Source organism: Giraffa tippelskirchi, chromosome 12 (genome assembly GCF_054371585.1).
Source record: "Giraffa tippelskirchi isolate mGirTip1 chromosome 12, T2T-mGirTip1v1.2.pri, whole genome shotgun sequence".
NCBI classification, from domain to species: domain Eukaryota; kingdom Metazoa; phylum Chordata; class Mammalia; order Artiodactyla; family Giraffidae; genus Giraffa; species Giraffa tippelskirchi.
This window is the reverse complement of record NC_137286.1, coordinates 99,597,339-99,620,205: the sequence shown is the minus strand read 5'-3', so window position 1 is coordinate 99,620,205 and position 22,867 is coordinate 99,597,339. Positions and strand designations below refer to the sequence as shown.

Sequence of the window (22,867 nt, the reverse complement as noted above, 5' to 3'; positions counted from 1 at the left end):
TCATCCACACCAACTGACCACTGTGGGGTTTGCTAACTCTGCCCACTTTGGGCGACGCCCTCTTAGTAGAGAACAAAGACTTTTCACAGACCGCAGGCCGCGTCGGGGGTGGGGGCGGCCATCCAAACGAGAGACGGAACGGAGAAGGAGGGGGGAGGCAGGGCGTATACATGGGGCGTGGTCCCTCCAAACAGCGCGGCCTGGTACGCTGAAGGCTCGGAAGAAGAGAACGAGCATCCTGGCTCTTTCTTTAGCGGCTCCGGACTGACTGTCACGCAGCTGAACAAGGTTTAGCCCTCGCGACAACCGGCAGCCCTGAAGGCGCGGCCAGAGTCTGACTTCCGGTAGGCGTATACGCTGCGTGCTGCGTCATGGCGTCATCGCGTGACGTATCCCGAGAGCGGGCTTTTGGCGCGAGAATCTGAAACCCTGTGGGTGGAGGTGGGCCTCCTGAAGTTTGCTGTCTGGGGCGGTGGGTCTCCGCGAAAGGAGGCTGAGGGATCCGGTTTCTTACCTGAGTGCCGGCGCGTTTTGTCAGCCTCCTCTGACCAAAAAAAAAACCAAACCAGCTTCACCTCTGAAGGCGGTTAGTGTTGGCAGGGGTGGAGATAGGCAGCCTTCCGCGGTCGCAGGCGGCGGGGAAGGCCTCCGGTGCCCGGATGGGAGCCGAACTTCCTGCCCTCGCTGGTCCCTGCCCGCCCCGCACCGACGGGGAGAAGGGACCCGCTCCTCGGCGGGAGGCTCCAGCCCCGCCCATTCCCGGGGACTCCGTGGCCCAGCTTCGGGCGCCGCTCGTCCCACAAGTCCCAGGCTGAAATTTCCTTCATTGGAATCACGATGAAATTACTTTACAGGAATATTGCTATTTTGGAAAATGTTTCATAGCCTGTGGCACATTGTATCTGCCTCATCGCTTAGTCCCCAGGTAGTTGCTGTATTAACGAAAATTTACTGATTGGGAATTGTCACCCGGTGTTTATCTAATAGCCCTCTGCTAACTGCGCAGCCACTGGCCACATGTGACTAGTTAATGAAGATTAAATAATAGTTAAAAATTCTGTTCTTGAACAGACTTGCCACAGTTGAGATGGTTTATGTGGCTAATGGCTGCTCTATTGGACGGCGCAAGTACAGAATACTTACTTCCCCGCGGTGAGTTCGATTCTTGTCCTAAAATAAACAATGTAGCTTCAGGCAGGTTTACCGCTTCCGGTTTTACCTCAGAATCACTTAGCAAGGACTGCATCCGTGTGAAGTGTATTTTGGTGTTCTCTTTTGCAGACTCAGCAAACTTTGGAGTAGTAGTGTAAGTAAAAATGCCGATTGGATGCAAAGAGAGGCCAACTTTTTTTGACGTTTTTAAGACGCGATGCAACAAAGCAGGTATTGACAGATTTTTTTATATGAATTGATCGTTTACATAGAGAAAAATGTGTAATTAGGCATGCTTGTTGAAAAGAATCTTGTGCTTCACGTTTTTGTTTACACCATAAACTGTGCTTTATGAAGTCATAAATCAGAAAAGTGATCATTTACAGTTAACCAAATGATCGGTGTAGATCCTGTGGTGGATAAAGAGGAAACTGGCCCCTTGATGAGTAGCACTGTTATTAGAGCAGAGACTTTCTAGCAAATCAGAAGCATTAGTAACATAATAGCAGAAATTGTCCAACTTTTTGGTCTCAGTTCTCCTTACACTAGTAAAATGATTGAGGACTGAGAGCTTTTGTTTATGTAGGTTACCATATTAGAAATTAAAACTAAGAACTTTTAAAAATATTAAGTTAACAAAAATTCTCATTGCATATTAACATGAATAATATGTTTATGAAAAATAACTTTTCCAAGAAAAATGTGAGGAGTGACATTATTTTAAAATTTTGCAGTTCTCTTTATCTGGCTCAATAGAAGATAGCTGGATTCTCATGCTCATTTCTGCATTTAATTCTTTACAATATGTTGTTTTGATAGAAGTGTATGAAGAAAACCATACCTTACACAGAAAATGTAGTTAGAAAAAGGAGTATTTTTAACTGTTTTCACTTTATTGTGGGTAGTTTTCTTTGGTATTATACCAAACTTAAGTGGGAGTTTCTTAAAAGTTGCAATGTGGAATCTGAAACTAGTGAATTTTTTGTACTCTTTTTACATGAAATTCAGTCAGTCTTTCTTGCTCCTGAATAAATGTTTTATCCATGTTGTGACATCATCCATGGTTTGATTATTTGAAAAATATTAATGCTCTGAATTACACAAATATTCCAAATATTGACACATTCCATTAGACATTATTAAAAAATCACATTGGTTACTTCACTGATCTCATCAGAAAAGTCTTAAGGTTGGGAAGATGTCAAGCTCACAGAGAGCAAAATTCTAATTCTCATTTGAAAACTCACATTTTATCTTTGGCAGCAAACTGTTTTCCCTGCAGTAACAGACTCACTTCATTCATTTTTAAGAAAATGTTCACCAAATACCCAACTCAGAATAACTTAGTCGTTCTTTCTAGCAAAAATGGCTTTCCATGAAAAGTGCTAATTCAACTCACAACTCATCACGAGTGCTTTTTCCGAATAACTATTGTACTTCAGTATGCAGAAATGTTTTATGTGTGCTTTCCATTTTTGTCACTAAGAACACTTTAAGTTAAACTTGCTTTATTGATTTTTTGTAACAAGTTCATGGTGAGGAAAAATATAGTAACTCCTAGTACAATTTGTGGCCCCTGCCATGATTCAGGCAAAGCTGTCACCAGTTTTACCCACCACTGCTGTAAATGTCAACATTGGGGAAAAGGCAAATGATGTCTAATATGAAAACAGTTTTGACCTTACGGACCCCTTGAAAGGGTCTTGGGGAACTTCCCACCAAGTGGTTCACAGGCCACATTTTGAGAACCACTACTTTAAGTATAGAACACAGGAGAAATTTTGTTCTTCTCTCTAACAGAGAATCTATTCCACTTGATTTATGAGTCTCTATTTCTTGTGTACCTATAGATTTGTCACAGCCATTTATTTAGTGTTGTATCTGTGGGTTGCATTCTTAGTGTGGATGATTTTTATTTCTGAATTGCGAATATAAAAAAAAACTTTAGAAGAGGTAATATACCTAGTAATCTTATATTGTAAAAAGTTTCTGTTATACCTTACTACAGATTCATGAAAGAACAGACTAATGAACTTATTGAACTCATTATTGACCAGATAAGTATTAGTACGTCTTTGTTATACAAATGTTACTGACCAGGGAAGCTTCAGTATTCACTTGTATAACAAATCACTGGTGTTAGCATCTGCAAAAATCCTCCAGTTAAAAATGTGTTAATTAATATGCCTTAAATGTAATTCACAGCCAAAATCTCAAGCATCCTTTTCTGTATCATAATCTTCACTGGCTTATGGATTTTATTGTGTCACGATTTTTATTTTCCTTACAGATTTAGGACCAATAAGCCTTAATTGGTTTGAAGAACTTTCTTCAGAAGCTCCACCCTGTAATTCTGAATCTTCAGAAGAATCAGAATATAAAATCAGCAGTTATGAAACAAACCCATTTAAAACACCACAAAGGAAACCTTATCATCTGTTGGCTTCAACTCCAGTCATATTCAAAGAGCAAAGTCTAACTCTGCCACTGTACCAATCTCCTTTAAAAGAATTACGTAAATTCAGATTGGATTCAGGTAAGTATGTGATGTAGTTGACTAGGAAAAATATGACCCAGTAATTCAGACAAACCTGTGCTAAAAATCCCAACTCTGTTGTTAACTATATCATGTTGGTCAGATCGATCTCTCTGGCCACACTTTCCTCACCTGAAAAGTGGAAATGATTAAAATACTACCTAGGTTTAGATTAAATAAAATAATGTAGGTCCTTGATAAATGTTCCTTTTCGTCCTTCCTTTGATTAATATATCCTTCCCACTGAGACTTGCTAAATTATATCTTTACTGTACAGAAAAACCTAGGGCTTGTTTTGATGTTGAACTAAACTGTATTTTTGCAGGCTGTCACAGAGGACAGAGATTTTTTTTTTTTAACAATAGCTGTAATGTCTTTTGATTTGGTAGCACTTTCTCTGGCCTGTATGCCAGGTGTTTGCAGCTTATCATATAAGAAGATTATATATCTATCACTTGCTTGATTTAAGTAACATATTCTTTTTTGAAGTATTACTCTCTAGTAAGAGGAGCTAACAGTATACAGATTATGTACAGTTTAAGGTTGAATGTGGTACACGTCAGAAGAAAAGTACAATAAGTATAATGAGGATTAAGAAAGAAAGCATAAATAGTATTGAGGGCAGTTAGGGAATAATTCAACTGAATTAAACCTTGAAGAATAAGTGAGATTCAGAAATTTGAAGATGGAGTAGAGTGGGCATGTTCTAGGCATAGGAAAAATATGAGGAAGAATATGTAGTTTGTAAAGTTAATATCAAGTAATTCAGACTGGAGTGTTGTGTGTTTGAAAAGGACTAGTAAACAACGTGAGGCTTAAAAAAAAAAGCAGATCGGTGGCAGACACTGAATGCTGGGCTAAAGAAATTAATTTGATAAGTTGTTGAACAGAGAAAATAGATGTAAATTTAATCATGCTACTTCCTGCTTCAAACCTATGATTACCTCCTTTTGCCCTCATGATAAAATCCAGACTCTTTAATATGATCTACAAGGTCCTTTATAATTTGTTCTCTCATTAATGCCTCATCTTGCCATAATTTCCTTCTTACACACTCTCAATTTACTCTCAGTGATACTGAATTTTGTTTTTTTGGAACTCCTATGCTCTGTGGCTCTTTACATATTGTTACCACTGCCTAGTACTTACTTTTTAAGCTTTTGCCTAGCTAATTGACAACTCACCTTTCATATCTTGACTCATCTCTCTGCTTCTAGGAAGTATTCTCTGTTTCACTTACTTAGCTTCTAGTGAAGGAATCTTACATAAGCAATTGTCCTATGGTAAGTGCTATGAAAGAGGAAACTCATGGTTTTAGGAAGTGCACACATGAAAGGGGGTGCAGGTAGTGAGCAAAGATTTTCTTACATGTTATTGCATACCTAATGGCATACATAGTAGGTGTTCAGTAAGTATTTGTAGAATAAAGGAATGTTTAGAAAGCCTAAAGATTTGGCATCTGTCTTTGGAGATGTGCTTTTCAAAATGTCATGCCTGGACCATTAGACTCTCCTGAAGCTGATTGAGAAGGACAATTCCAAGCACTTCTCTGAATCTGTTAAATTAAAATTTCTGGAAATAGAGGTTATGATGGTGCATTTTAAACTAATTGGTAACTCATAGAAGACAAGACTGAAGGCAGGGAGATCAGTTAGCAGACATATATATGATGTTCCAGGTGATGGGAGGCAAGTGCCTGAGATAGAATAATGGTCGTGAAAGTGGATTTGGAAGGTAGAAATAGGGGACCCTGCAGTAAACTCAATATGGAGAAGTCACAAGAGGATCAAATCACAGGTGCAGGGCATGACTGAGAACATAGTGGTGACATTCGTAGAAACTGTAAGCCTGGGGGAAAAGCCGGTTTGAGAGGGAAGAGGTTTGAAAGGATTGAAAAAAAGGTAGGTTTGGACTGCAGTTTTAGATAGTACTGGGATGTGAAGGTGGCGATGTCCTGAGAACTTTTGGGGAATATAAGTCTGAAGCTAAAGAAAGAATACAAGTGGGAGAGAAAGCTGTAGGAATCAACCCTGTTTGAAAAGTGAAAAAGTCATCACATCTGGTGAGAAAATTGATCATGATGAGGGCTAGGATAGAGCCTTAGGGAATGTGAAACAAATGAAATGTGGAAATCATCCATTTGAGAAAGGGAATCATCCATTCAGCAAACATCCTCTGCTTACTTTGTAGCCTAGTAGCTTGCTTGGCATTAAGGATACAGACATGAATAAGATAGCCTTTGACCTCTGGACCTCAGTCCTGTATGGGAGAAAATATACAAATATGCTGGTTGGTCTATGTTATAATAGGAGCATGTACAAAGCACTGTGTTGTGGGCATAGCAAAGGAAACAGCCATCTGTCTTAGTGTGGTCAGGAAAAGCTCTGTAAAATGGCGTATACTGAATCAACTGAACCTTGAAAGACATACCTAGAGTTGGTGGATTATTTTCTAATTGTAACCTGCTGGGATTGGTCTTTCTATAACCAGGGAAGGATAGGAATGAATTAATAAAGCTGCTGTGGACTCACAGCAGAAGCATTAACTTTTTTAAGCTTATAGTGCATTAATAATTCTGTTGACTAGTCTCTTAAGACCTTTTGCTTTTAAGTTTACTTTAAATTCAGTATTGAAATGTAAGACTTAAGCTATTTTTTCACCTACTTAGTTCAGTTCTAATATCTAAAATATTTTTTAAAAATTATCCATTAAATTCCATGAGGAAGTTTGCTATATCTTCTTCTCATAAGTCTTTCCTTTTGCATAAAATCACATGAGTTTATTTTAACCATCATTTTGCTTATTTATGAGATTCTCAAGTTATTTGGAAAATATTTATTAGGATGTGAACTTTGTTTTGCCTGGTTCTTTTTTTTTTTTTGCTTTTTATTTCTTACAGTTTCTATTCTTTTGTGTTTTCTTTTTATTGCTGAGCCAGTATTGATACCTTTTGTTAACTAAAGTCCTGTGTTTACATTAGGGTTCTTTTTTTGTATAGTTCTTTGGACTTTGGCAAATGTGTAATGTCATATACTATTACAGAATATACAGAATAGTTTCACTGCACTGAAAATGCCCTATGTTCCACCTATTCACCCTTCCTTGCCCCTAAACCCCTGGAAACCACTGATCTTGAACTGTATTCAAAGTGTTTTATGCATTTATATACATAAATGTTGAATGGAGTCAGCTTTTGAGACATCACTTTTTGGAAAGGAATTCAAACTGAATTCCCCATATATTCTCCTTCCAGTATAGATAAAACTTGTTTTTAAATACTTCTACAGAATAAAAATTCACAATTCAGAACATATACATCCTCACTGCATTATTGTATGTTTCAGGAAAGGATATTGCCAACAGTAAACATAAAAGTTGTTGCAGGGTGAAGGCTAAAGTCAATCAAGCAAATGATGTTATCAGCCCACCTCCAAATTCCTCTCTTAGTGAAAGGTATGATGAAGCTACTGTATTAAAATAAAGGAAACATCTTCCTATATGTGATATTTGTTTTGTAGAGATGCATCTAATCATCATTGTAATATTTTGCTTTAGAGACTGGTAGAGGATCTTCTATTTTAAAATAATTTCCTTTTAGATTGAATCCTTGAACACAATAATTTTTACGTTAGAAACATTTACTCTGTTTTTCTTATAACATTTAATTCACTGTTTTTCTGTGTATCTGTGGAATTTTTTGGTAACAAAAATAAATGAAGAAAAGCAATGCCTTTGAAATATCCAGTTTAAAATAATTTGTATACTCTGTGCAGAGAGTTTGATGCTGTCATAGACTCACTTTATATAATTTTTAAATTCAAAATATACGATTCTTAGCACCTAAAATTTGTGAATACTTTATACATTACTTTCGATGGGGATTTTAAACATAACTTAGTGGTTACTTAATTCTTCATGAGATATTTCCTTTTTTAAAAAGTAATCTAAGAATATTACAAACTGGTATAATTCTAATTGATATGATTGGGAGTCCTTTTTTAAAATAAGATTAGTATTTTGTTTCTTTTTGCTATTTTCATTCTCTTTTGAATAATCGAGAGATTTGTTTTGTTTCCTTTTAGTCCTGTTGTTCTGCGATGCACACATGTAACACCACAAAGAGAAAAGTCGGGTATGATTAAAAACGAGGCCTTTTATTTTTCATATACTCTTAATTCTAATAAATATAAAACTTAGTAATTTTGTCTCTTGTTTTATCCCCAGTGGTATGTGGAAGTTTATTTCATACACCAAAGCTCATGAAGGTAAATAGTTTATTTTTACTGTGTAGTACTATGTAGTAATTGAGAATTTGAAAACAGTGTCATAATTTTGCCCTGAGTCTTACAGTTATGTACCTAGTGACTCACACAGGCATTCGGTAAGTAATAAATGAAAAAAAAATAAGTGAATAGAAAAATTCTCAAGCATCTGTTCACTTCTATGAAATAAACGATTTTCCTTATTTCCAGGGTCAGACACCGAAACGTATTTCTGAAAGTTTAGGAGCTGAGGTGGATCCTGATATGTCTTGGTCAAGTTCTTTGGCCACACCACCAACACTTAGTTCTACTGTGCTCATAGGTAATACCTGTGAATGTATATTATATAAGACAGTGTATTATATGAAAAGATAATTAGTACCAGATTAGACAATCTATCTTCGTTAGGTATGTTACTATTTCAGAATAATTTTATTCTATGTAGTGTTGATTGAGATAAATCTCAAGTGAATCAAATAGTATTTTGCCATGCTTAGTCACTCAGTCGTGTCCAACTCTTTGCAACGCCATGGACTGTAATCCACCAGGCTCCTCCGTCCATGGGGATTCTCCAGGCAAGAATAGTGCAGTGGTTTGCCATGTCCTCCTCCAGGGGATCTTTCCAACCCAGGAATCGAACCCAGGTCTCCTGCCTTGCAGGTGGATTCTTTGCCATCCAAGCCACCAGGGAAGCAAATAGTATTTTAGAAGTATCAAATTAATTTATATACAAACCCGGATTTTTTTTACTTTATACATTATACATTATATTTTGATCCCTCTTTAGTTGGGCATCTTAACTGTCTTCTTGCTTAGATGAAATTATATAGGTTAAAGCTTGTTGAAAAGTAAGAAGTATTTAACATGATATACCTTTCAACTGTATTATTATCTAAATAAATACTAAAATCTACAAGCTTTAGCTTTTAAATCATGACCTCACATCTTAATTTGATTCTCCAAGCCTTTGTGGACAGTATTATCTTCAAGTTAGAATCATCAAACTATAGTTTCTTACCAGCTTATCAGTGGTACTAAGGAAATGTGAATGTAACTTATCCACTGGGGAAACAGTGGCTGAGTTTATTTTTCTGGGCTCCAAAATCACTGCAGATGGTGACTGCAGCCATGAAATTAAAAGACGCTTACTCCTTGGAAGGAAAGTTATGACCAATCTAGACAGCATATTAAAAAGCAGAGACATTACTTTACCAACAAAGGTCTGTCTAGTCAAGGCTATGGTTTTTCCAGTTGTCATGTATGGATGTGAGAGTTGGACTATAAAGAAAGCTGAGCACCGAAGAATCGTTGCTTTTGAACTGTGGTGTTGGAGAAGACTCTTGAGAGTCCCTTGGACAGCAAGGAGATCCAACCAGTCCATCCTAAAGGAGATCAGTCCTGGGTATTCATTGGAAGGACTGATGTTGAAGCTGAAACTCCAATACTTTGGCCACCTGATGCAAAGAGCTGACTCATTGGAAAAGACCCTGATACTGGGAAAGATTTGAGGGCAGAAGAAGGGGACGACAGAGGATGAGATGGCTGGATGACATCACCGATTCAACGGACACAGGTTTGGGTGGACTTCGGGAGTTGGTGATGGACAGGGAGGCCTGGCGTGCTTCAATTCATGGGGTCGCAAAGAGTCGGACACAACTGAGCGACTGAACTGAACTGAACTGTGTTGATTGACCTCTCTAATTACTATACTTAGATTAATTCATTTTGCATTAAATGTATTATTTAACCCAACAATGCATGTTTCTTTTGAGGTCTAACTGAAAAATACAGAAGTTTTATGTTAATTTTAGTGTATGGTGTATAATACAGTATAAGTAAATTGAACTTTTTTTTTTTTTTACAGTCCGAGATGAGGAAGCATCTGCAGCTATGTTTCCTAGTGATACTACTGCTGTAAGTAAATATAATAAAGTGATCAAACTGTTGCAGTTGCTTTGAATGCCTTGAGCAATTTTGCATTTTTCATTCTTAAATTTATGATTTTATAAGCCTTTGGGAAAGACTCTAAACCTGTTTCTATGTGTGATTTTCTTTGACTTCCTACGAAACTCTACTGTCTCTCTGTTTAAGAAAAAGTTGAATATACTATCTGCATAGTGAGAGTTTCTATACTAGTAATTTTAAAATACAACTTTTGCAGATTTTGAAAAGATATTTTTCTAACCATGATGAAAGTCTGAAAAATAATAAGTTTATCCCTTCTGGGCCAGACAATGACAACAAAAGTCAAACAGAAGCTGAAAGTCATGGTAAGCCCTTCTGCTTAATTGAATGACTATTTTTAACTGACATCATTGAAATTGCTCATCTTTTCTTAAAGAGAAAAAATGTTACTTCTCCTTTCTTTATTACTGAAGGTATTGAGAATAGAAACTAACTTCATTTAGATGAAAATGTTTAAACATCATGCTAGGACAATACTATTCAAAGATACTATTGTGACCCCAAAACAAAACCCATAACTCAAAACTTCGAGATGCACAATAAGACTTAGAATTAACAAAATGTTAAGACCTTATCTCTAATTAGAAAGTAAGTATGGTTGCAGATATACCAAAAGTTACTCAATCAGGTTATTGGAATGTTGCGTATTCTTCAGTTTGTTTAGTCACTCAGTCATGTCCAACTCTTCGTGACACCGTGGACTGCAGCAAGACAGGCTTCCTTGTCCATCACCAACACCCGGAGCTTACTCAAACTCATGTGCATCAAGTCAGTGATGCCATCCAGCCATCTCATCCTCTGTCGTCCCCTTCTCCTCCTGCCCTCAATCTTTCCCAGCATCAGGGTCTTTTCCAATGAGTCAGTTCTTCGCATCAGGTGGCCAAAGTATTGAAGCTTCAGCTTCAGCATCAGTCCTTTCAATGAATATTCAGGACTGATTTTCTTTAGGATTGACCGGTTTGATCTCCTTGCAGTCCAAGGGACTCTTAAGAGTCTTCTCCAACACCACAGTTCAAAAGCATCAATTCTTTGGCACTCAGCTTTCTTTATAGTCCAACTCTCACATCCGTACATGACTACTGGAAAAATAATAGCTTTGACTAAACAGACTTTTGTAAGCCAAGTTATGTCTCTGCTTTTTAATATGCTGTCTAGGTTTGTCATAGCTTTTCTTCCAAGGAGCAAGCATCTTTTAATTTCATGGCTGCAGTCACCATCTGCAGTGATTTTGGAGCCCAAGAAAATAAAGTCTATCAGTTTCCCCATCTATTTGCCATGAAGTGATGGGACTGGATGCCATGATCTTAGTTTTTTGAATGTTGAGTTTTAAGCCAACTTTTTCACTCTCCTCTTTCACTTTCATGAAGAGGCTCTTTAGTTCTTCTCTTTCTGCCATAAGGATGGTGTCATCTGCATATCTGAGGTTATTGATATTTCTCTAAGCAATCTTGATTCCAGCTTGCGCTTCATTCAATCCAGCATTTTGCGTGATGTATTCTGTATATAGGTTAAATAAGCAGGGTGGTAGTATACAGCCTTGATGTACTCCTTTCCCAATTTGGAACCAATCTGTCATTCCATGTCCAGTTACTAACTGTCGCTTCTTGACCTGCATAGAGATTTCTCAGGAGGCAGATAAGGTGGTCTGGTATTCCCATCTCATTCAGAATTTTCCATAGTTTGTCGTGATCCACATAGTCAAAGACTTTGGTGTAGTCAATCAAGCAGATGTTTTTCTGGAACGCTCTTGCTTTTTCAATGATCCAGTGGATGTTGGCAATTTGTTCTCTGGTTCCTCTGCCTTTTCTAAATCCAGCTTGAACATCTGGAAGTTCTCAGTTCATGTACTATTGAATCCTGGCTTGGAGAATTTTGAGCATTACTTTGCTAGTGTGTGAGATGAATGCAGTTGTGTGGTAGTTTGAACATTTTTTGGCATTGCCTCTCTTTGGGATTGGAATGAAAACTGGTCCATTCCAGTCCTGTGGCCACTGCTGAGTTATCCATATTTGCTTGCATATTGAGTGCAGCACTTAAACTGCATGATCTTTCAGGATTTGAAATAGCTTGGCTATAATTCCATTACCTCCACTAGCCGTGTTCATAGTGATGCTTCATTAGAACCACTTGGCTTCGCACTTCAAGATGTGTGGCTCTAGGTGAATGATCATACCATGGTGGTTATCTGAGTCATGAAGATCTTTTTTGTATAGTTCTTCTGTGTATTGCCACCTCTTCTTATCTTCTGTTTCTGTTAGGTCCATACCATTTCTGTCCTTTATTGTGCCCATCTTTGCATGAAATGTTCCCTTGGTATCTAATTTTCTTGAAGAGATCTCTAGTCTTTCCCATTCTATTGTTTTTCTCTATTCCGTTGCATTGATCACTGAGGAAGGCCTTCTTACCTCTCCTTGCTATCCTTTGGAATTCTGTATTCAAATGGGGATATCTTTCCATTTCTCCTTTGCCTTTCACTTCTCTTCTTTTCTCAGCTATTTGTAAGGCCTTCTTAGACAGCCATATTGCCATTTTGCATTTCTTTTTCTTGGGGATGGTCTTGATCACTGCATGTTCTTAGTATGTTTGTATAACTGTATAAATGTGTAGGATTGGACATCTTATGTGTGTGTGTTTGTATAAAATCAGATTTTACTGCTGGTTTTAGGGCCATAAAATTAATTTGGAACTTACAGTTTGATAAATTTTAATATTAAATTGTGCTTATCTAGTAAAATTGAGTAAACTTTATTGTATAGACCTAGTAAAGAAAGGTTTTTAGAGATTGAGTGTGAATAAAAGGCTGTGAGTACACTGGAATCAGTCTTGACCAGAAGAACAGGGCAAGGTTGGTGTCTCCCTACCCAAAACAAAGCTAGCATTCAGGATAACTCTTCAAATGCTAAATTATGCGTTATTTAGTGTATACTGTTTCTATGAAAAAGGTTTGAAAGTAATACAAATTATATGGTTTGTTATAAAATGTTATTAGTGACACGTGTGTTTTAAATTTTAACAGGATTGGAGGAAATGTTAGAGGATTCATTTGGTAAAGTAAATAGCTGCAAAGAGCATTTTGAAAAGTCAATGCCAAATGTCCTAGAAGATGAAGTACATGAAACAGTTGCAGGTATCTCTGAAGAAGATAGTTTACCAGTATGTGTTTCTAAATGTAAAACAAAAAAGCTACAAAAAATAAAAACTGGCAAGACTAGGAAAAATATTTTCCGTGAAACGAAAACAGATGGATGTGAAGAAGCTAAAAAGCAAATGACAGAAAGTAAACATTCATTTGTATCTGAAACAGAACCAAATGACAGTGATCCATTAGATTCAAATGTAATAAATCAGAAGGCTGTTGGGAATGGAACTGACATAATCTCTAGGGAAGTTATACCATCTTCAGTCTCTGAATGGTCTCAGCTCACACTCTCGGGTCTAAATGGAACCCAGATGGAGAAAACGTCTCTACTGCATATTTCTTCTTGTGACCAAACTAATTCAGAAGACCTCATAGGCACAGAGAAAGAGTATACCAACTTCATTACTTTAGAAAATTCTTTGCCACATATTTCAAGCATATCAAAAACAGTGAAGATATTAAATGAGGAAACAGTGGTAAACAAGACAGATGAAGGGCTGTGTCTTGAATCTCATGAAGATCCCACTACTGTGGGACAGCAAACACTAACTGACTCTTCTCCACTTCAGGGCATCAAAAAGTCTATCTTCAGGATAAGAGAATCACCTGAAAAGATACTTAGAGCACATTTCTCAAGTAATGTGACTGATTCAAACTTGAAAGAAGAACCAGAAGACTCTAAAAGTGGATCAGAAATACAAACTATTTACTCACAGAAAGAGGATTCTGTATGTTCAAGTTCAGGTGATAATGAGAGCTGGCCAGCCACTACCAAATACACTTTAGTAGCTTTGAAGAACACAGGTTTAATATCCGCTTTGAAAAAGAAAACAAAAAAGTTTATTTATGCTATAAATGATAAAACAACTTACCAAGGACTGAAAATACAGAAAGACCAAGAATCAGAACTAACTCACTCTTCAGCCCAATTTGAAGCAAAGCCTTTGGAGGCACCACATACATTTACAAATATTAATTCAGGTACCTCTTTGTGTGTATGTAAATAGTGTATATGTTTTATGGATGGTGATAAATTTCTTATTTGAACATGTATATCTTTCTTTAGCCTTTTTAAAAAACATATTGCCTACTTTCATTCTATAATTTTTTTGGTTTTTCTTCTGTCTTTTTTTTGTTTTAATCTATATATTCCGTATCAGACATTGTTGTTTAGGCCTTTGATTACTAGTGTTCAGAATCATTCCATTCAAACTTGTTGGATCAATTTGCATGATGTACACACACACACACACACACACATATAAAATCATAACTCTTGAGACAGAGCATGTGATTGATAAACACCAAGAGCTTGGCTACTTAATTCCTGCTTTAATTTTCAGTATTTGTTATATGCAAGTTGGACAGTTCTGTAAATATGTTGTGCTATTTAATATGTATTTTCTCTAAAGCATGTAAAAAATAGAAAAAAAAAAGCTAATTGTTAGCTAAGTTTAATGTAAGGCACTCATACAATAGTGACTTTTTGTTGTTGTTACACAATTTTCTTAAATATTTAGAGGTTGCTTAGAGTTATTACTATATCTCGGTGTCAGGAGTGTGCATAGTAAAAGTCATTTTTCATTTGAGCAAAAGTTTATTTATCAGTAGGTATTGTGTGTGTTCAGTCTCTGGGTCGAGAAGATCCTCTGGAGAAAGAAATGGCAACCCACTCTAGTATTCTTACCTGAAAAATTCCATGGACAGGGGAGCCTGGTGGCTACAGTCCATTTAGTTGCAAAGAATCAGACATGACTTAACACATACATACTGTATGTTAAAAGGTGATTTTATCTCCCTCTGAGAATATTTGAGTGGGTGATAGTATTTTAATGAACAATAGGCTTGGTGGAACTGGAGTACAAAACTGTTTGAGATTTAGGTTAATTTCCAGAGGAAAATGTATATATCAGAGATAAAACCAACCAAACAGTGGTTAGTGAATAAATAAAATGAGACTAACAATTTTGACTTATTAATAGATTCAGAGGGTCAATAAAATTAACTAAATATTTGCATATATAATTGAGATTAAGTAATCTTTCAGGCCCTTCATGTGTAGAACCTGTTTTTAAAGTTCATTTTTTGTTTTTCTTCAGTGTGAAAGACTGAACCAAAGGAAATGGTTACTTTTTTAGTTCCTTTTCATTACTTTGCTTTTCTAACTCCTATTACATCAATATTAGCAAAGAATTCTTTCCCAATTTTATTTTCTAATAAAAATACTTTGAATTTTACTTATGGTAGCTAGCTACATACTAATTTTAATTGACTTGATTCAGTTCAGTTCAGTCGCTTAGTTGTGTCCGACTCTGCAACCCCACAAACCGCAGCATGCCGGGCCTCCTTGTCCATCACCAACTCCTGGAGCCCACCCAGACCCATGTCCATTGAGTCGGTGATGCCATCCAACCATCTCATCCTCTGTCGTCCCCTTCTCCTCCTGCCCTCAATCTTTCCCAGCATCAAGGTCTTTTCCAATGAGTCAGCTCTTCGCATCAGGTGGCCCAAGTATTGGAGTTTCAGCTTCAACATCAGTCCTTCAGTGGACACCCAGGACTGATCTTTAGGATGGACTGGTTGGATCTCCTTGCTGTCCAAGGGACTCTCAAGAGTCTTCTCCGACACCACAGTGTTGACTTGATAAATATTAGTAAAAAATACTAGGTCCTCTGTATCTTTAGTTGGGAAATGTAGTAACTTCAAAATAGAGAATATTTAGAATTCTTTCCTTTAAACTTGACATTCTCTTCTTGTTTTTCATGTAATTCTTGTTTTAGACACTATCTTTTTAACTTAGTGGTAAATATTTAGTGAATGTGATTGATGATACTTGAATTTTATCTTGTCACTTTGTGTCTTCATGCTTAGGTTCATCGCATTCTTCTATCCAAAAAAACTGTTCACAGAATGATTCTGAAGAACCAACTTTGTCTTTAACCAGCTCTTTTGGGACAGTTCTGAAAAAATGTTTTAATAATGAAAGCAGTTCTTCTAATAGTAAAACAATATCTCAGGATCTTTATTGTAAAGAAACAAACATTAATAAGGAAAAACGGCAGTCATTTATAACCACAGAAACTGATTATGTGTCATGCTTGCAGGACAAGCATTGTGAGGATAATCCAAAAAGCCAAGGTGTTTCAGATATAAAGGAAAAAATCTTGCCTGTAGTGTGTCACCCTGAATTGCCACATTCAGAGGAATGTAGTGATACTGTCTTCCAATTCCAGGAAAATTTTTTACATGACCACGATAATACCACCATTTTAACTCGTAGCTCCAAGGATCTTCTGTCAAATCCAGTTGTGATTTCTAGAGGAAAAGAATCATATAAAATGTCAGAGAAAATAAAATCTAAGAATTGTGAAGCAGGTTTTGAAGTAACTAAGTATATTTCCATGGACAAGAATCAAGAAACATGTGTTTTAAGTGAAAATTCTAAGAAAGCTGAGATATTGTCACCTGAAAAATATATAACAGGAGCATCACCTTCTGTGAAAGTACAATGCTACCAAAATACAAATCTCACAGTCATCCATAAAGACCAGGAAGAAACTACTTTAATTTCAAAAAGAACTGTCAACCCAAACTCTCAAGAACTTTCCCCAGACAATGAAAATAATTTTATCTGTCAAACAACTAGTGAAAGGAATATTCCTATTTTAGGAAACATTAAGGAAGTTCATGAGGCAGACCTCCGTTGTTTAACAGAACCTGTTCTCAAGAACTCTGTCATAGTAACAAGTCCAGATATGGATGGAGGACAAGCAGCCAAAGTGTCCATTACAAAAGATTCTGTCTCATCAAATATAGTCCATAGTCTTATAGAGAATAGAAATAGCATAAAGCAACAACCAAAGATGACTCTAGGTCAAGATTCAAAGCCAGATGTGTCCCTAGATAGAGATACGAAATCAAACAGAAATAACTTTTGTAGGAACAAATGGGCAGGACTCTCAGATTTGACTTCAAGTCACAGTTTTGGAAATGGCTTCACAACAGCTTCTAATAAAGAGATAAAACTCTCTGAAGACAACATTAAGAAAAGCAAAATGCTCTTCAAGGATATTGAAGAACATTATCCTGCTAGCTTAGCTTGTGTTGAAACTGTAAAATCATTAGAAAATCAAAGGAAAGGAGGCCGACCTCATGATCGTGATTCACAGTCAGTTGATACAGTGTATGGGTGTGTGCAGAGTGGTGCTATTGTTTCTGATGGTGAAAACAGTCACACAACTCCTCCAGTTTTATCTTTAAAGCAAGACTTCAATTCAAACCATAATTTAACACCCAGCCAGAAGGCAGAAATTACAGAACTTTCTACAATATTGGAAGAATCAGGAAGTCAGTTTGAATTTACACAGTTCAGAAAACCAAGCCACATATTACAGAGTAATCCATTTGAAATGCCTGAAACCCAGATGACTGTCTTGAATACCACTTCTGAGGAGCAGAAAGATGCTGATCTTCATCTCACAACCAGTGCCCCATCTTTCAGTCATGTAGATAGCAGCAAGAAAAGTGAAGGTTTAGTTGGACGTGAGCAAAAGTTGATCTGCTTGTCAACAACCAACTGTAACAAAAGTGTTTCTGGTTATTTATCAGATAAAAGTGAAGTGGAGCTTAGGGGCTTTTATTCAGCTCGTGGCACAAAACTGAATGTTTCTAGTGAAGCATTGCAGAAAGCCATAAAACTGTTCAGTGACATTGAGAAAGTTAGTGAGAAAACTCCTGTAGAAGTAGATCCAGAAAGTTTCTCTTCAAATCAGTGTAATGATTCTGATGTTTCTATGTTTAAGGTAAAAAATTATAGCAATGATAAAAATTTAAGTGAGGAAAATAATAAATGCCAACTGATACTACAAAGTAACTTTGAAATGACTACCAGCATTTTTGTCAAAGAAAATACTGAAGATTTCAAGAGAAATACTGAAAACAAAGATAACAAATGTTCTGGTTTTGTTTGTGATTTAGAAGAATCTGATGGCTGTGCTTCAAGTAAAACTGATACAGTTTATGTTCATAAAGACAAAAATGGCTTACCATATATTGATCAACACAACATACATCTGAAATTATCTCATCACTTTATGAAGGAGGAAAACATTCCAATTAAAGAAGGTTTGTCAGATTTAACTTGTTTGGAAGTTGTGAAAATTGAAGAAACATTTAATAAGTCAAATAAAAAGGAGCCAATTGCTAATAAGATGAGGCAAAATATAAAAGATTTTGGTGTTCTTGATTTGTCCTTTTGGACTGCAAGCAGGGAAAACATAAAGGTCTCTAAGGAGTCTTTAAATAAAGTAAATTTCTTTGATGAAAAATGTACAGAAAAAGAATTGAATAATTTTTCAGATTCCTCAAATTCTGAATTACTTTCTGGCATAAATATCAACAAAATAGACATTTCAAGTCATGAGGAAACCAGTATGTTCAAAAACAAAATGTTGAAAGAAAGCAGCCCAGCTGGTATTGAAAATCAAATACTGACACTCCAGCAAAGAGAAAAGTGTGAACTCAAAAAGATCAAAGAACCAAACATGTTGGGTTTTCATACAGCTAGTGGGAAAAAAGTAAAAGTTGCCAAAGAATCTCTGGACAAAGTGAAAAATCTTTTTGATGAAACAAAGCAAGACAATAGTGAAGTGACTGATTTTATCCATCAAGGGGCAAAGATGCTAAAGGACAGAGAAGTTTGTAAAGAAGGGCTTGACTTAGCATGTGAGATAGTTAAAGTAACTGCCCCAAAGCATGAAGAGATGCAGAATTCTCTAGAGGAGAAAAAGCTTGTTTCTGAGGAGACTGCCATGCCACCCAGGTTCTTAAGTGATCATTTACACAGACAAACTGAAAATCTCCACATATCACATAGTATCTCTCTGAAAGTTAAAGTACATGAAAATATAGAAGAAAAAACAGCAAAAAGTCCTACAACTTGTTACACAAACCATTCCACTTGTTCAGCCATTGAAAACTCAGCTTTAGCGTTTTACACAGGACATGGTAGAAAAATTTCTGTGAGTCAGGCTGCACTACTTGAAGCCCAGAAATGGCTTAGAGAAGGAGAATTGAATGATCAACCAGAAAAAATAAATTCCTCCAAAATTATAAGTTTAAATGAATATACTGGGGATTACGTAGGAAATCCTTCATGTGGAAACAGTTCAAACAGTATCATAACTGAAAATGACAAAAGCCTCTCTGAAAAGCAAGATTCAACTTCCTTAAACAACAGCACGCCTAACAGCTATTCATATCATTCTGATTTTTGTCATTCCAGTGAGGGATTTAATAAACCAGAGTATCTCTCAAAAGATAAAATTGATAATTCTGGTATTGAGCCAGTAGTGAAGAATGTCAAAGATAGGAAAAACACTAGTTTTTCTGAAGTAATACCCACCATAAGAGAAGCAAACATAAACCCACAAGCTTTAGACAAAGATAGTTATGTTCTGAAACTTGTGACTAAGTTTTCACCATGCAAAAATAAAAAGACAGCTGTTGAAGTGGCCGTATGTAATTCCAATAATTTTGAGACCGAACCACCTGCATACAGTACAGCAAGTGATCAAATAGCCTTTGTTTCACATGAAACAACAGTGAGAGAGAGGTTTACAGACAACTGCAGGAACATAACTAAGCACAACACTGAGACTAAATCAGGCACTGACCAAACGAAAACTGTGACAAATTCTCAGAAGGCACTGGGTGACTCAGAGGATGTTATTTTCCCTAACTCTCCAGATAATGAAGAACATAATATGCATTCACATGATGTTTCTCCTGACATTCAAAGTGAACCGATTTTACAACATGACCAAAGTACTTCTGGATTGGAGAAAGTTTCTGAAATACCACTTCGTCATGATTTGAAAACTTCTGATCGATGTGAATTTAACATGGGAAAGCATCCCAGGTCCATCTCTTCTATGAATGCTTGTGGGATTTTTAACACAGCAAGTGGAAAATCTGTCCAAGTGTCAGATTCTGCATTACAAAAAGCAAGACAGGTATTTTCTAAGTCAGAAGACAGTGCCACGCAACTCTTTTCCAGAGTGTCATTTAAAAGTAATGAAGAGCATTCAGACATGTTCACAAAAAAAGAAAATACTATGACACATAACCCCCCAAATTTACTATCATCTGCTTTCCCTGGATTTAGTACAGCAAGTGGAAAACATGTTCCGGTTTCTGAGAGTGCTTTATGCAAAGTTAAGGGAATGTTTGAAGAGTTCGATTTAATCAGAACTGAATATAGTCTCCAGCATTCACCTACCTCTAGGCAAGATGTATCAAAGATACTTCCTGTCTCTTGTACTGATAAAAGAACCCCAGAACACTCTGTAAGCTCCAAAATGGAAAAAGCCTACAATAAAGAATTTAAATTATCAAATAACTATAACGTTGAAAGTGGTTCTTCAGAAAATAATCACTCTATTAAAGTTTCTTCGTATCTCTCTGAGTTTAAGCAAGACCAACAGCCAGTATTAGGAACCAGAGTATCACACATTGAGAACATTCATCTTTTGGGGAAAAAGCAAACTTTGCCTAAAAATATAAAAAAGGAAATTGGGAAAACTGAAACTTTTCCTGATCTTCCTGTGAAAACAAATACAGAAATTTGTTCTACTGACTCCAAAGACCCAGAGAACTATTTTGAAACAGAAGCAGTAGAGATTGCCAAAGCTTTTATGGAAGATGGTGAGCTGACAGATTCTGAATTTCCAAGTCATGCGAAACACTCTCCTTTTACATGCCAAAAAAATGAGGAAACAGTTTTGTCAAATTCAAGAATAGGAAAAAGAAGAGGAGATGCACTTGTCACAGTTGGTAAGTGTGTGTCTTTGCCTTTTGGTCTCCCAGTCACTTTTTAAATTGTTAAGTCCTTAATAATTCTGGTATGCTAGCTTGTAACAATTAGGAAATTATACACTAAGTACATTTTTCAGACTTGTGTGTGTAGTTTGGTTTCACTCTTGATATCTCTGAGTCTGTGTACCAGGAAGTCATTGGTTGAGTCATGTTTATATACATACACACAGAGACGGGGAGAGAGAACAGAGTTTCAGACTCTGGCTATTAAGAACTTTAAAAGCTGGTTTCTGACTACAGATATTGGTTAGCTTGCCTTTTTTTTTTTTTTTCATCTAGCAGGTGTTCTAAGATAAGCTTTTTTTTTTTAGTAAATAGTATTCTGGTCTTAACTACACCTGACTTCTCTAAAAAAAATAAATAAATAAATAAATAAATAAATAAAAATAAATATAGTATATTTAACAACTCAGTTCAATTATGAGGTTAATTGGGTGTGTGATTTTTTTTTCTTTCTGTTAGTATCTGACTAGGAGTAATCTTAAATAATTAAATCTGTTGATTAGTTACAATTAAAGTAAATGCCAGAAGTAACTCTCCAACTTTTAAGTGAATGATCTGAAGTACGTCAATCCTGTTTAAAAACTCTAGACTCATAGAATAGTTGAGTTTTCACAAGTCTTCTTGTCCACTGCCCTGTCCAGGCAGTGTCAGAAAGACACTGAAGATGGTCAGTTCATTCTTATACTTGGTACATTTTGCCCTTAAGTCATCCTGGTGGATACAGACTTCCTTCAGTTCAGTTCAGTTAAGTTGCTCAGTTGTATCCGACTCTTTGCGACCCCATGAACCGCAGCACGCCAGGCCTCCCTGTCCATCACCAACTCCTGGAGTCCACCCAAACCCATGTCCTTTGAGTCGGTGATGCCCTTAAGTCATCCTGGTGGATACAGACTTCCTTAATCAAATATTATCCATGCCACATTCTATACCAAGTTCATGTTACAGGCAGAGTAGTAAGTTTACAATACTTACCTTAAACTGTTGCTGTTCTCTAGTGCAAAATTCTGAGGTGCAGATGCTAAAGATATTCATAATTCTTTTACAGAAAATAATGTCTTTATTTATAGGATCCTGTTTTGTTCATGTGTGCACTAAAGTAGGTTGGCCTTATGCCTAGGAGTAACAACTCAGATTTCTACTAAGTTCTCAACAGCATCGTTGTTTCATTTCCCTCACTACTGTTAGATACAAATATATTAGCTTAATTAGCTTCTGGAGAAGGGCATGGCAATCCACTCCAGTATTCTTGCCTGGAGAATCCCCATGGACAGAGAAGCCTGGAGGGCTGCAGTCCATGGGGTTGCAAAGAGTAGGACACAACTGAGCGACTAGGCACAATCAGCTTCTGGTTACTTTATAGTACAGGTTCTTGTCAAACAATTAAATCACTTTATAATCAAACATTTGATAAAGCCTTGCATGGGCATTTTTACTTATTAAATCCTTCAAGTTCACTTCCTTTAATAAATCAAAAAACATCTAAAAACAAAGTATCAGGACTTCCTTTGTGGTGTAGTGGCTAAGATTCTACCCTCCCAATGTACGGGGCCTGGGTTCAATCCGTGGTGGGGGAACTAGATCCCACATGCTTCAACTAAGACCCAAGGCAGCCAAATAAACAAATTAAAATAAATATTTTTTTTTAAATGGTATCTGTTAACACATTATCTCAGTATGGCATAGAAATGCATAACTTCAATTATGGCTTAAACTTATTCTAAGCCTTTGAAGAGTTTTTAAATTAAGAAGTACATATTATTTTTGCCAGTACTAAAATTTTGGTAATTTAAAATCTTTTCTCCTACCCACTGACTCTAGTTCAGGGACCTATATAATAAATTCCTTCTTGAGTGTAATGCAAAAAAAAAAAAAAAAAAGTTTATTTGAAGAAATTTTTTGTTTGTCCTTACTGCCAGTAAGCCTGGAGTTACATTA

At 36.5% G+C, this 22,867-nt stretch overlaps 1 protein-coding gene across 3 annotated transcripts in view; it reads left to right on the top strand.

Moving 5' to 3' along the window:
* The first annotated feature begins 433 nt into the window (after window positions 1-433).
* The window catches only part of BRCA2 (BRCA2 DNA repair associated), a 53,197-nt gene continuing 30,763 nt past the window's right edge, over window positions 434-22,867 (top strand). For 2 of the 3 annotated variants that reach the window (XR_014071061.1, XM_081549215.1), the window contains exons 1-11: window positions 434-586; window positions 1,282-1,383; window positions 3,443-3,688; window positions 7,033-7,141; window positions 7,771-7,820; window positions 7,913-7,953; window positions 8,161-8,272; window positions 9,815-9,864; window positions 10,112-10,220; window positions 12,932-14,035; window positions 15,926-20,887. Coding sequence is in view for 2 of the 3 variants with exons in the window: in XM_081549215.1 (XP_081405341.1) it covers window positions 1,317-1,383; window positions 3,443-3,688; window positions 7,033-7,141; window positions 7,771-7,820; window positions 7,913-7,953; window positions 8,161-8,272; window positions 9,815-9,864; window positions 10,112-10,220; window positions 12,932-14,035; window positions 15,926-20,887 (6,850 nt within the window). In the remaining variant the exon portion in view is untranslated. Of the gene's footprint in view, window positions 926-1,071; window positions 1,153-1,281; window positions 1,384-3,442; window positions 3,689-7,032; window positions 7,142-7,770; window positions 7,821-7,912; window positions 7,954-8,160; window positions 8,273-9,814; window positions 9,865-10,111; window positions 10,221-12,931; window positions 14,036-15,925; window positions 20,888-22,867 lie in introns of all 3 variants that reach the window. The other variant, XM_081549216.1, reaches the window with a different exon arrangement.